This window comes from Loxodonta africana, chromosome 20, assembly GCF_030014295.1.
Source record: "Loxodonta africana isolate mLoxAfr1 chromosome 20, mLoxAfr1.hap2, whole genome shotgun sequence".
In the NCBI taxonomy this organism is placed as follows: Eukaryota; Metazoa; Chordata; class Mammalia; order Proboscidea; family Elephantidae; genus Loxodonta; species Loxodonta africana.
This window is the reverse complement of record NC_087361.1, coordinates 15,869,352-15,883,462: the sequence shown is the minus strand read 5'-3', so window position 1 is coordinate 15,883,462 and position 14,111 is coordinate 15,869,352. Positions and strand designations below refer to the sequence as shown.

General features: G+C 35.5%; 1 protein-coding gene across 1 annotated transcript; it reads left to right on the top strand.

The window, feature by feature from the left end:
- The first annotated feature begins 5,011 nt into the window (after positions 1-5,011).
- LOC100673318 (olfactory receptor 5K3-like) lies at positions 5,012-5,974 on the top strand. Its single transcript, XM_003418960.2, has one exon. It carries the CDS (start codon positions 5,012-5,014, stop codon positions 5,972-5,974), a length of 963 nt encoding a protein of 320 aa, XP_003419008.2.
- The last annotated feature ends 8,137 nt before the right edge of the window (positions 5,975-14,111 follow it).

Here is a 14,111-nt window from a genome sequence, read left to right as displayed (position 1 = left end):
GAAAAGGTGGGGCCAGAGCCTCTTCGGTTTCAGAGTCAGATCTTCACCAGGTCAGTTACAGAATGTGGCCACTGCTGTTAAGTTGTGCCAGAAGAATGTAGTCACCACCCAAAGCTGAGGGGACAGGCTACTATGTTCAAGAGACAGAGAATGAGGTCTGCTAGGACTGAGGTAGTATGATCAACATTCAGATGGACTAAGAGAATGGGACCACCCAGAGCCAAGGAAGCAGAGTTGCCATACCAGTGGGCCCAGAAGGTGGGGCTGAAGTCCAGGGCCAAGGGGTCTTCCCCAGAACTCAGAGAACACAGCCAACACCCAGAACCTGGAGGGCAGGCTGATTACTCACATGGTCTTAGTGAAGAGAGGATTATTTTCAAGTCTTGAGGGCTAATGTAAATTGTTCTGCTGGATTTTGGACTTGCTTGGTGTTCCTTGTCCCTTCTTTCCCTCCAATGTCTCCCTTTTGTAATGAATCTCTTCCTTATACCTGTTCCACCACTGTACTTTGAAAACAGATAATTTGTAGTCTAGATTTCATAGGTTCACGGATGAAGAGTTTTTCCACAAGATGGAATATTCCTAAAGTCTCACCCATATTTGATTTAAAAGCTTCAGAAGATGAGATTTTGGAGGTCGAGTTGAGTTAAGATTTTTGGAATGATATGATGGGGTGCATGTGTTCAGCATGTGGCAAGGGCATGAATTTTTGAGGGCCACAGGGTTCAATGTTATGAATTAAATTGTATTCCTCAAAATATGTGCTGTAAATCCTAGTCTCTTTGAGGTTATAACTCCATTTGGGCACGTGTTCTCTTTGTTATGATAATGAGGCAGAATGAGTGTAGGGTGTACCTTGAGTCATCTCTTTTGAGATATAAATGAGATTAAACAAGCAAACAAGAGAAACAGAGATGGGGGAAGAGAGATGCCAAGCCACATAAAGACCACCCAGGAGCAGAAGCTAAAAGAGATGAGGACCTTCCTCCAGAGTCGACAGAGAGAGAAAGCCCTCCCCTAGAGCTGGAACCCTGAATTTGAGAAAATAGTGTGAGAAAATAAATTTCTGTTTTTAAAGCCATCCAATCATGGTATTTCTGTTATAGCAGCACTAGATAATTAAGACCATAGTAATATCAAAATTTTTCCAAGGAGGGCTTGAAGAACATAGTGATAGATTCAATTCACAGAGTGAAGAAGTCAGGGACCTTGGCTGAACTCACCAAACCTTTCCATCTTTCCTTCACCAAATCCTAATTATTTTTCATAAGCCATATTAAACATACTTCGTCTAGTAAGCGGTCAAACCAGTCTGAGACTTTTTTCTGCCCATTTTACATTTTATGTACAGAGTGGAGAACAGGATTTAAAAATTAGATCAGTTACATAAGATTCAGCAAGATCATTATCGCAGACTTTAGTGAGGGTCATTTGCTCTAACCACAGTGTCTTACGGAGCATCTTTAATTAATGCCGAGTGGTTTCTAAATTTTGTGGACTGGATCTCCTCACAGAGAAACACGGATGTCAATTCCAGAAAATCCCTTTAGGATTAGATGGAAAACAAATTTAACACTGTAATTACATTTACTAACCTATTAGTAGTCCTCAAGATTTTCATTCTTTTAATCCCACATGTTTCAGAGAACAAGACTTATATTCAGAAATTCTATTTGTCCTAACTTCACAAGGCATGTAATAAGGTTTTAGAAGCCCTTCTCAGAGAAATCCAGGTAAGAGAAATATTCTAATTTATTTTTAATTTTAATACTGACATTTGTAAATACTTTTTTCTCAAAATGTGTTATATTCACTATTTGTAGATTTCAATTCAGTTATCTTTCTAGCTTTTCTCTAACTTGAAGACTGTGAGGAGTTAGGATGAGCCAGAATACTGCAATTCATCTTGGCTTTTTCTGATTACAAGGTAGAATTTCAAAACATACAGGTAAGATCACACAGTAATTCTATTTAATAATTTAAGTGTGTTGTTGTTAGGTGTTGTTGAGTCAGTTCGGAGTTATAACAACCCCATGTACAACAGAACAAAATATTGCCTGGTCCTGTGCCATCCTCACAATCATGGCTATGTTTGAGCCCATTGTTACAGCTATGTGAATTTAAAGTTATTTCTAATTTACCTGAATAATTAGATGGTTTATGTTTAATAAATTTATATAAAGAAACAAATAAGAGTGTTACGAGTGTCTTCCTTTTGATTTTTTTTGTAAAAATTAATTTTAATAAAATGGAAGTAAAATATTTTAGACCATAGGATTTACATGATTAGCATCCTCAGTTGAAATGTCCTGCTTCTATCGTTAGATAATGAGACGACCTTGTAAAGCAAACCAAAATATGTTCTCAAAAATTCTAAGACTATTTAAGGGTTTTAGAAAACTAAGGCATAAAGCAAGCTTATATTAATTTATAAGCTATGGTGATAAAATTCAGAAAATTTTATAATTTCCCAAGGAAACAGAAATATAGTAGATAAGATTGTACATGATTAATGCAATTAGTGTCACTAAATTGTACACTTGAAAAATCTTGAATTGGCAAGTGTTGTGCTACATTTATTTTTATAACAATTTTCGAAAAGTCAATTCAAGACACCTAAATTTTTTCAAATAAAGGGTTTTGAGTAATTTCCCTTGTAGGCTCTTCTTCAAACCAAATAATTTCAATTTGCTAAGGCCACAGAGGTCACTTAGTAAGTATCATTGGTGGGATACTGAAAACAAGTTCATTTATTCCAGGTAATCAGGATGAAGCTAAAAATTGAATCAATTCTGCCTTTTTACCAGAGCTTTTTACAGCTCCCCTTGCAGAAATATGTCACGGTTTATCTCCAAATGCTTAATATCTAATAAACAAATGTGTATACACATATAAAATAAGCATTGCAGATTAAACACAAAGATTCTAGATTATGTTGGGTAGATAACATATGCTTTAGGGCTCAGAAAATGGAGATCGCTGTGGTCTGATCTAGGTTTTTTAGTTTAAACTTTCTTAAGTATCATTATATGTGAAAATATCTGGTGCTATCAAGTCGATTCCAAGTCATAGCTACCCTTTAGTGGAGAGTAGAACTGCCCCATAAGGTTTCCAAGGAGTGGTTGGTGGATTTCAACTGCCAGCCTTTTTGGTTAACAGCCAAGCTCTTCACAACTGCACCACCAGGGCTCCATTACATATAAACTATGCCTTAAATGAATGATTGAAAGGATATAGATATTTAATAAGGATACCAAATATCTATATTTGGTATAATGATTGGTAAGAAATAACAGCATAAGCAGAGTCAGTGTTTATGGAACTGAGTGTGCACCGGAGGCAGGGATGAGGGAATTGAACAATGGGTGGACATGATGAGAAAGCTGGAAGAGCTATTGGAGAATGTAGGAAATAAGGATGGAGGTGGATCAGGTTACAGAGAAACTTAAATGCCATCCTAAAAATTTTGAATTTATCTTAGAGACAACAAATATTGAAGCCTTCCTGGCAGCGGAGTATTGTATCTGACAATCTCATGAAGTGATGACCACTGAACTCCAACACAGATTAAGTAGATCTGGAAAATGATCAGGAGAATGTGGCTTTAAATAAATAATCAAACACTGGGGAGCTTCTGATGAATGGTAGAAGTCTCTACAGAACAACCTGGAGAGGATACATACTGCGTGTTTATCAAATCTCATAATACAGTCATAATTATTGGAGTCAGATCACCAAATCTCAGCATACTAGAACAACAGGAGACCCTTAAGGCTAGAAATGGAGGCTATTCATATAAAGAAGGAAAATATTAACGTTTCATTTACAACTGGTCTCAGAAAATTTACTCCATCATAACAGAATGGGTTAATAGAAGTATGAAGATGGTATACACCAGTTAACTTATTAAGGAAATCGATGCATTTTTATTTCCCTAGCTTTCCAATGTAATTTTCTTTAAATAATCCACACTTTAATACTTAATGACCTTGGTATACTTTCTAAATTATAAATTTCACCCATCTAAATTAGGATAGTATTCTAAGTATTCACTTCACTGAAATAGTATATTAAAAATGTTTCCTCAGTGAAAAAAATAAATATACAGGAAAACAGATTTTATGTACACTTTAAGAATCGCCTGTACAAAAACTGACATAGAAATATTTGAGAACACTAAGTCTAGGAAACCCTGGTGGCGTAGTGGTTAAGAGATACAGCTGCTAACCCAAGGGTCAGCAGTTCAAATCCCCCCAGGGCTCCTTGGAAACCCTATGAGGCAGTTCTACTATGTCTTATAGGGTCGCTATGAGTTAGAATTGACTGGACAGCAGTGGGTTTTATCTAGGGTACTCTGTATTTGTTCACTAACCTTGTGTACATTCATAAACACAAATCTTTTCACTGCAAGCATTTTCTTGGAATTATCAAAATATTCTTGTGAATTTTGAGCTTCAGAGATTGAGGTTATATAAGATGACACTTTAGGGGAATTGATGCCTTCAAATTATGGTGTTGGTGAAGAATGTTGAATATATCATACATTGCTATAAAAGCTCACAAGAAGTACAGCCAGAATGTTGTTTAGAAGTGAAGATGGCGAGACTTCATCTCACGTACTGTGGACATGTTATCAGGAGGTATCAGTCCCTGGAGAAGGACAGGTAGAGGGTCAGCAAAAAAAGGGAAGATTCTCAATGAGATGGATTAACACACTGTCTGCAACAATGCGCCCAAGGATAATAATGATTGTGAGGATTTCTTAGGACCACACCAGTTTTATTCTGTTGTACATAGGGTGTCTATGAGTGGGAACCGACAAGACAGCACCTAAAAACCACAATAACGTTCCTTGAAAGTATGTATGCCTGTATTTCAGAGACATTCAGGGGAAACTTGAGGAAGTGGCTCTATTCCCTGTTCCCCAACAGAAATTTGAAGAGAAAATTAGACATACTATAAATTAGAATCCTATGACTCCATATTTTCTGTCTCAACAGGGAAAATAGAGATGAACAAGGACAATCACTCCTTGACAAAAGAGTTTATCCTCATAGGATTTATGGATCACCCAGATCTGAAGACTCTCCTGTTTATGGTGTTTTTTGCTATCTATCTGATCACCATGGTGGGGAATCTTGGTTTGGTGGCATTGATTTTCCTGGAGCGCCGTCTCCACACACCCATGTACATCTTTCTGGGTAACCTGGCTCTGATGGATTCCTGCTGTTCCTGTGCCATTACCCCCAAAATGTTAGAGAACTTCTTTTCTGAGGACAAAATGATTTCCCTCTATGAATGCATGGCACAATTTTATTTTCTCTGCCTTGCTGAAACTGCAGACCTTTGTCTTCTGGCAGCAATGGCCTATGATCGCTATGTGGCAATATGTCGTCCACTGCAGTACCACACCATGATGACAAAGAAACTCTGCATTCAGATGACCACAGGGGCCTACATAGCTGGCAACATGCATTCCATTATTCATGTAGTATTACTGTTAAGGTTAACCTTTTGTGGATCTCATCAAATCAATCACTTTTTTTGTGATGTTCTTCCGTTGTACAGACTCTCCTGTGTCAACCCATATATCAATGAACTGATGATCCTTATCTTTTCAGGGTCAATTCAAACCTTTACTATTACTGTAGTCCTAATCTCTTATTTTTGCATCCTTTTCACAATTTTCAAAATGAAATCCAAAGAGGGAAGAGGTAAAGCTTTATCTACTTGTGCATCTCACTTTCTCTCTGTCTCAATATTCTATGGTTCTCTTCTCTTCATGTACCTTCGACCGAGTTCCTTTAAAGAAGGGGATAAAGATATACCAGTTGCCATTTGTTACACTCTAGTAATTCCTTTATTAAACCCTTTTATCTATAGTCTAAGAAATAAGGAAGTAATAAATGTTATGAAAAGAATTTTGAAGACTAGAAAACCTCATAATATTCTGAAACAAATATCATCCCCTTGACAAATTGTTTTTAATTAGATAAACTTCTTCAAAGTCAAGGATAGTGGGAAAATGGAAAATGTCCACTTTGTGTATCATATATGAATCACTAAACCATGATGATTTTTAAGTCAAATAATATATAAATGGCTAGTAAGTTCATGAAGGAGGGATTCTACTAAAATATATTTCAAAATCTAAACTATGAGGGTCTCTTAGGGGTGAATTGAATGACTACTCCTAAGGTTGCAAATTGTGTCAGAGTGGAATTAGCTACAGTTTTCAACGTATCCAACAAATCCTACGAATAAAAGTTGGCATATAAAGGTAGCCTCCAATTAGCATTGTTGGCAAATTCATGGAATCTCTAGGCATCTCAGTCTTACAAATTCACATGCGTTTCAAGTTCCCCTATATTGATGACTTACGCCAACCATCTATAACAAGTAAACTGTGCATTTGAATTTGATTCTCAACTTTCTTTGAGTTGTTCAAGATTTAATATTTGAATATGAATTTATATATTCTCAAATCAAGAACATCTTTATCTTAGACAAGTCATTTTTCCTGTCAAGCTCTCTGAAATAGAGTGTTTGTATAATGGTAATTTATCAATCTTTAGTTGAAAATATTGCATTTATATTGAAACTCTTATGGATTTGAATGTTTTCACAGTTTGATATTTTTTCCATGATTCATGACAGTGCAATTCCTGAATATATCAATTAATTCAAGGATTTTCCCCCAAGATAGTATTACTTGTCTTATTTGTTATTAGGAATATCACTAATCTGCACTAATTCCAAAGTAAGTTATTGGTATATTATGAGCATTAACAGAAAGCTGGAAATGCTGCTCAGCAAAGTTGAGGCAAAAATAGTGAAAATCCTAACATACTGAACAAGAACAAAAAATTTCTTGATCAGTTAAATATGCAAATATGAATGAAAAAAATGGTTACATGAGAACCCACCCTCTGTTAGACACAAAACTTCACCTTTCAGATTTATTACCTTCCTATGATTTAGGCATTATTTTTCATGCTTTTCCAGAGTAAAACACTCATATGTTGAAATATTAAGTACTTTGCCCAGGTTCACGCAGGCATCCAAGGTGGAGTTAGGATTTGAATCAATGATGCCTTTTCCCCATCCTCGTTTGTAGCTTCTTTCACAGAAACTTGTCAAAGTTATTCTCAAAATGCTTAACATCTAATAAGAAAATTGGACATACACATGGGAGGGGAGAAAGCAATGTAAACTATACATAAGGAATTTTAGGTTGTGTTGTGTATATAGCATGTGCTTGGGGTTGCAGAAAACGGAGATTGGTGCAGCCTGGGGTGTTTAGTCATTAAGTAGCATCGGAAATAACAGATGTTGAAAGGGTGGAAAAATTTGATATGGTGGAAAAACAGGAATAAAAGCATAAGCAGAGCCAATGTTTATGGAAATGATGATGACAACGATGGTAGGGAATGAGGAAGGTGAAGCATGAGTGTAGAAACTTCCAGAGCTATTGGAGAAAGCATTTGGAGAGTGTAGAAAATAAGGATTAAACTAGATCCATTTACTGAGAATTTTAAATGCCACATTAGGGAATCTGAATTTATTTTAGAGCATCAGACAGTGATGTCTTCCTGGTTTCAGACTGCAGTTGTCCCTTGGTATCTGCAGGGGATTGGTTCCAGGACCCCTGTGGTCATCAAAATCTGAGAATGCTAAATCCCTTATATAAAATGGCATAGTATTTGCATGTAACCTACACTCATCCTCCAGTATACTTTAAATAATCTCTAAATTACTTATAGTACCTATAACACTTTAAATGCTATGTAAATACTTGTTAATGTTTACACTTAATAATGCTTTCTCAGTCTTTGCCAGCACTTCATCAAGAACCAGAGAGAACATTTTTGCCATTGTAGGAACAGCACTTTCACTAACACTCGCACGAATTTCAGTTTCTTTCTGCTCTATTGTGCTAATGCTCAATTCTTTCTTACCAACTTTATGGTCTACTGAAGCAAGCGGGGTGCCACTTTTCAAAAGATCTAAGATTTTCCTGGAAGACCTTTAAACTCAGTACTGAAGTCACTCCTGAAGTTCAGCCAAAGATTAGATAGGGCTATAAAACAAAAAATAACACACATAGTTCAACCATGTTTATGACACTAAAAGGGCATACCAGCCAAAAAGCAAAGACGAGAAGGCAGGAAGGGACAGCAAACCTGAATGAATGGAAAAGAAGAATCTGAGGATGAAAAAAAGAGGGTGTGGACATATTGTGGCATTGGCAACCAATGTCACAAAACAGTATGTGTATTAATTGTTAAATGAGGAACTAATTTGCTCTATAAGCTTTCACCTAAGGCACAGTTAAAAAAATAAAGAAAGAATCAGCAGAGGAAAAAAAAGAAATTTTATAGGAGAATTCAAGAATAGGTGGTTACTGGATAAAATTAACCCAAACAAGTTACTTTCGCTGGGTGGGATCTTCTACTTGTTTCTCCTATTGGGAGCCAGCTTCTCACTAAGGCTGCTGATTCTGGGACTTTTGAGAAGGTAATTTTATGTCCGGAGTCTGGTTTTCCCCTGAAGAGTTATTCCCCTTTCTAAGCAGCCTTGGCCTATTAGCAAAGCAATTAACACCTGGAAAGAAGTTCACCTGTATATCAGGAGCATTAACAGAAAGCTGGAAATGCCGCTCAGCAAACTTGAGGCAGAAAATAGTGAAAATCCTAAAAAACTGAACAACAGCAAAAATGTTTATTGATCAGTTAAATGTGCAGTTTCTCTTTCCACATGTTTGGCAAGACCATTCAGTGAGCTTTTTCGTTTAGGGACCTGAAAAAAAGAAAAAAAAAAATTCTTTTTTTTTTTTTAGGAGCCTCTGATGGTGTAGAGGTTAAGATCTCAGGTGCTAACCAAAAGGTCAACAGTTTGAATCCACCAGCTGCTCTTTTGAAACAATATGGGGCGGTTCTACTCTGTCCTATAAGGTTGCTAGGAGTTGAATTTGACTTGTCAGCAATGGATTTGGTTTGGTTTTTTGGAAGCAGCCTCTTAAATTTACTTTGATCTTTTCTAAATTGTTATTTTCTTTTCTTAGGAACCAAGCAAAGCATTGAACACTGCTTAATAAATTAAGATGGAAAGTAGACTAATCCATTTTAGAAAGATTTTTCTACAGGAAGTTTTTTACAGTTAAACTTCCATCTCTCATTTGCCCAAAAATTAATTTAACAAGACTATCTGATTCCATGAGCAAGCTGGTCAATCCATATTTTAATGTAAAACAAAGTTAACATTTATGATCATTAATCTGATTTTTCTCTGAAGAACCTATTCATCTGATTAATGTTTTTTCCTGTAACTCTCTCACTTACCTTGTAAATCTCACCAACCTAGTTTTTTCTTGTTTGAGAATGATTTAAGATTTCTGTCAATCTTTAGACCCTAAACCAAAAAATCACCTGAAGTCTTCTTAAAACCAAACTGTAGTTTATCTTAACTAGTAAAAACAGTCTGCCTTGAGCCTTATTCTCTTTTAAGATCTATATGGTATCAAATTGACAACAGCAACACAAAAGATTAGATAGGAATCTAAGTGGGTTTGTTTATGAGGAGGAATAATTCAGAAAAAGAGGGTGAGAATTGGTACACAACTTGAAGAAGGTAATCAATGCCACTTAATTGTACGTGTAGAAACTGTTGAATTGTTGTATGTTCTGCTGTGTATATACTCAACAAGGAAATAAAATTTAAAAACAAGGAAAAACAAAAGATCTAAGATTTTTATTTTCTCATCAAGAGATAGCACTTTACACTCCCCCTCAGCCTTTGAAGTATTGCTTTGACCACTAAATTGCTTTTTAGGAGTCCTTTTTTCACAGAAACAAAGAGTGCACACAACACAAGTAGGAAAAAAACAAGATGCAAGGTGAACTATGTTCAAACATTGAGTGTTGCAGAGAGACCAAGGATCTATGAAGTGATGGGAGGTTACAGCAGGGTATGCTTACACATCATTTCATTCATGTGGATTCAGCATAGTACTCAGCACATGGCAAATTCAAGTTTTGCTTTTTGGAACTCTCTTTTTCTTTTGAATACTTTCAATTTGTAGTTGCTTGAATCTGCGAATGCAGATTATGAGGTTACAGAGGGCCATATGTAATATGATTTCTTTTAGAAAACTGATGTGGCATTTGACTGGAAAGAGACTAGCTGCATTAATTCAAATATTTGGTGATAAGAGCTGAAACTGAAGAAGACTCAGTAAAAGAAATTCATGAAGTCTTATTTGACCAAGACTAAGTGATTGAATTAAACTCAGTTTTTTGATGAATTAAACTGGTCTTTGTGTGTGTGCCTGTGTGTGTGTGTGTGTCTACTTAGGACTCTTTGTTTCCCAGTTTATCTCATCAGCATTACTTTTCACAGGCACCTGCTATCTGGATCCTTAATTGCTAGTAGCTATGGAAACTGAAGGAGTATTTCTCTCTGGGTTCAAACCAGGATGTAAAGGAAATGCACCCTAAGGAAAGGAATATTGCCATAGGTGTCTTTTTGTGTAAAGTGGGCCAAGAAATGTTTCTTTATGAAAGAATATAATTAAATTTTTTTGAAAAAGACTTGGAGCTAGCCTTATCTAAGTTTCCCAGACACTTAAAAGGGTTTTATTTTAACCAGCTGTTTCTGGGAAATATGGTTCTAGTACTGAACGGTTATTGCAGCTCCCTGAGATAATCTGGTTAGAGCTGCATAACATCAACCAGAGATGTTTTTATGATCCCTCCTAAAGGATAAGTGACTGTAATTTAAAACCTCTTTAATTAGCCCTTGAAATCAATCACTGTAAGCCTCTGTAACCAATTATTCCCAATTCCAAACCCACACCTCTTGTTGTCTCAACAAAAACTAAACCAATCAAATGACTGTATTATAATTTCTTTGTTTCTTGGGCTGTATCTGTTCCTGTTAGAAAATCTCTTGCTGGAGCCATAAGTTTTTCACTTATATGAACTGGTGTCTCTCTGCACTTGAATGTATCTTGTTCTTTTTTTTTTTTTTAATTTTTACTGAATAAATCCTCCTTAGCTTTTTTCTCTACAACAAATCTAAGAACGGAAAGAAGTGCATAGGTAAAAACATTTTAAGGAACAACAAATAGTTCATTGTAATTGCTGTATAATAAAATCATAGCCTATTACCTTCTTGTGAGTATCTACCATGTCATATCTGATTTTGTATTACTAGGACTTATTACAGTGACAGACATTTTTGGGCATTCAATAAACACTTCTTGACGACATGATGAGATTTTTGAATATTTTTAATAACTAGTGAATTTAATTATTTTTGTACATTTATTTACCATTCACCTTTTTTACTCAAAATCATCTGCTCATGTCCTTTGCATACTCTTTCAAAGAACCTTATCATTTTTCCTGTTATTTATATATACATTTCATATAAAAAGGCTAGTAAATTTTTATATGTAGGTGTCTACTTTTTTTTTTTTGTCGGTAGGTGCATGTCTTCCAGATTTGCTTGTGATATTTTGTGATATACAGATATTTTCATTTCAAGGTCCTCAAATCTAGTGATTTCTCTCTTTGTACTTTCTATTGCCACTTAAAACTCCCCAATATGAAATCTCATAATCATTATTATTTTTAGATACTTCAATTTTTTACATTTAATTCTGAATTAGGTGAATGACCTAACATGATATCAATATTTATTTAAAAGATATTTTTAAATTAGGTGAGACTTTACTATAATTCCAATCAACATATTAGAAAAATTGCTCAAAGAATTTGGTGAGGAAGTTCTAATATTTGTCCTAATGCTAAGTCAAGAAAATATTGAAAGTGACAAATATGAAGTAGTCATTTTAAAATGCATGACAGATCCACAATAATTTAAACAACTCCATATAAGTTCAAGAATCAATAAACATATTCTGGAAAACAATAGATTGTCTAGAACCCAACCCGAATATATGGTAAGAAGAGCATCACCAATAACTTATGACAAAAAAAGTTCTTTTAGGTCTGATCCTACAGCACATTCTTAACTATTTTGACCTTTTTCACTTGTGCTGTTTTTTATTTAAATTTTTACTGTGAAAAATACCAAAAACAGAAAAAATTAGTCTCCATATACCTACCATCAACTTTCCATATATTTATATTATAGTTATTTAAGTTAACATATAATGGATTTATTATTTTTATTTTTGAATTTCTCATTTTTATTTTCTAACATAATAAAGAATGCTGTTTAGAATATTCACTCCACTGGAATAACATATAAAAAATTATGCATAAAAATACAGCATATAAGAAATCTTCGCTCAGTGAAAAATATATATATGTATACAGGAAAATGGATTTTAAGTATACTTTTAGGATCATCAATACAAAAAAATGACATTGAAATATTTAATTTATTTTTTATTGAACTTTAGTTTCTCATCAAACAGTACACACGTTGTTGTATGGCATTGGTTAACAACCTCACTGCATGTCAACACTCTCCCTTCTCAACCCTGGGTTCCCTATTACCAGCTTTCCTGTTCTCACCTGCTTTGCTGCCCCTGCCCCAGAGTTGGTGCACCCCTTTAGTCTTGGTTTGTCCCTTGGGCCTGTTCAATCTTTGGCTGAAGGGTGAACCTCAGGAGTGGCCTCATTACTGAGCTGAAAGGATGTCCGGGGGCCATACTTTCAGGGTTTCTCCAGTCTCTGTCAGGCCAGCAACTCTGGTCTTCTTTTTTGAGTTAGAATTTTATTCTATATTTTTTTCCAGCTCTGTCCAGGACTCTCTATTGTGATCTCTGTCAGAGCAGTCAGTGGTGGTAGCCGGGCACCATTTAGTTTTACTGGACTGAGTGTGGTGGAGGCTGTGGTAGATGTGGTCCGTTAGTCCTTTGGACTAATCTTTCTCTTGTGCCTTTAGTTTTCTTCATTCTTCCTTGCTTCTGAAGGGGTGAGACCAGTGGAGTATTTTGCATGGTCACCCACAAGCTTTTAAGATCCCAGACGCTTTTCACCAAAGTAGAACATAGAACATTTTCTTTATAAACCCTGTAATGGCAATTGAGCTAGATGTTCCCTGAGACTGTGGTCCCCACAGTCCCCAGGCAAGCAAATCTGTCCCTCAGGGACTTTGGATGTGTCTGTGGAGCTAGCGTTGCCTTATCTTATACAGGTTGTGCTGGCTTCCCCAGTATTGTGTACTGTCTTACCCTTTACCAAAGTTACTGCTTATCTTTTGTCTATTAAGTGTTTTTCCATCCCCATCCCTCCCCTCCCCTGTAACAATCTAATATACTTTCTTTTTGTATGTAAACTTTTCATGAGTTTTTACAGTAGTGGCCTCATTCAATATTTGTCCTTTTGTGATTGACTTATTTCACTCAGCATAATATCCTCCAGATGCATCCATGTTATGAAATGCTTTACAGATTCATCATTGTTCTTTATCATTGAGTTTATTGCCATCATTTTGTAGTGCTTTTTTTTTGTGGTGCTAACATTTTCTTTGTTCCTCTTACTTTCCTGTGTTGAATTCTTTTTTGTTTGTGGATTTCTTTTGTTTTTCTAGATTTTTTTTTTAATTGAGACTTTATGTTTTCCTTCTTTATTTTGATGAGTAAGTTTGTTAACTTTCTTTGTGGTTATCTTGAAATTTACCCTTATCTTATAGATTTGAATAAATCTCTTATGACTTAGTATTGCCTTGCTTTCCTCTCCATGAGAAAATTCTATACCTATACCATTTATTCCCTCTCTGATTCCCTGTTGCAATTCTTTTGATTTTGGATAGTCCTTGAGAGTTCATTTCCTAAGTTAGCATCTGGCTGGTATAATCATGTGTCCTAGATTCAGGCTGTGGTCTGATGTTGATCTCAGACTGAAGGACTCTCATTAATAATTCCTGTAAGTTTGGTTTGGTTATTACATATTCCCTTAATTTCTGTTTCTCTGGAAATGTCCTAATTTCATCATCGTATCTGAATGAGAGTTTTGCAGGATATATTATTCTTGGTTGACAATTTTTTTTCTTTCAAAGTTTTATATTTGCCATCCCATTGCCTCCTTACCTGCACAGTTTCTGCTAAATTATTTTTATTGTTTCTCCTCAGTATG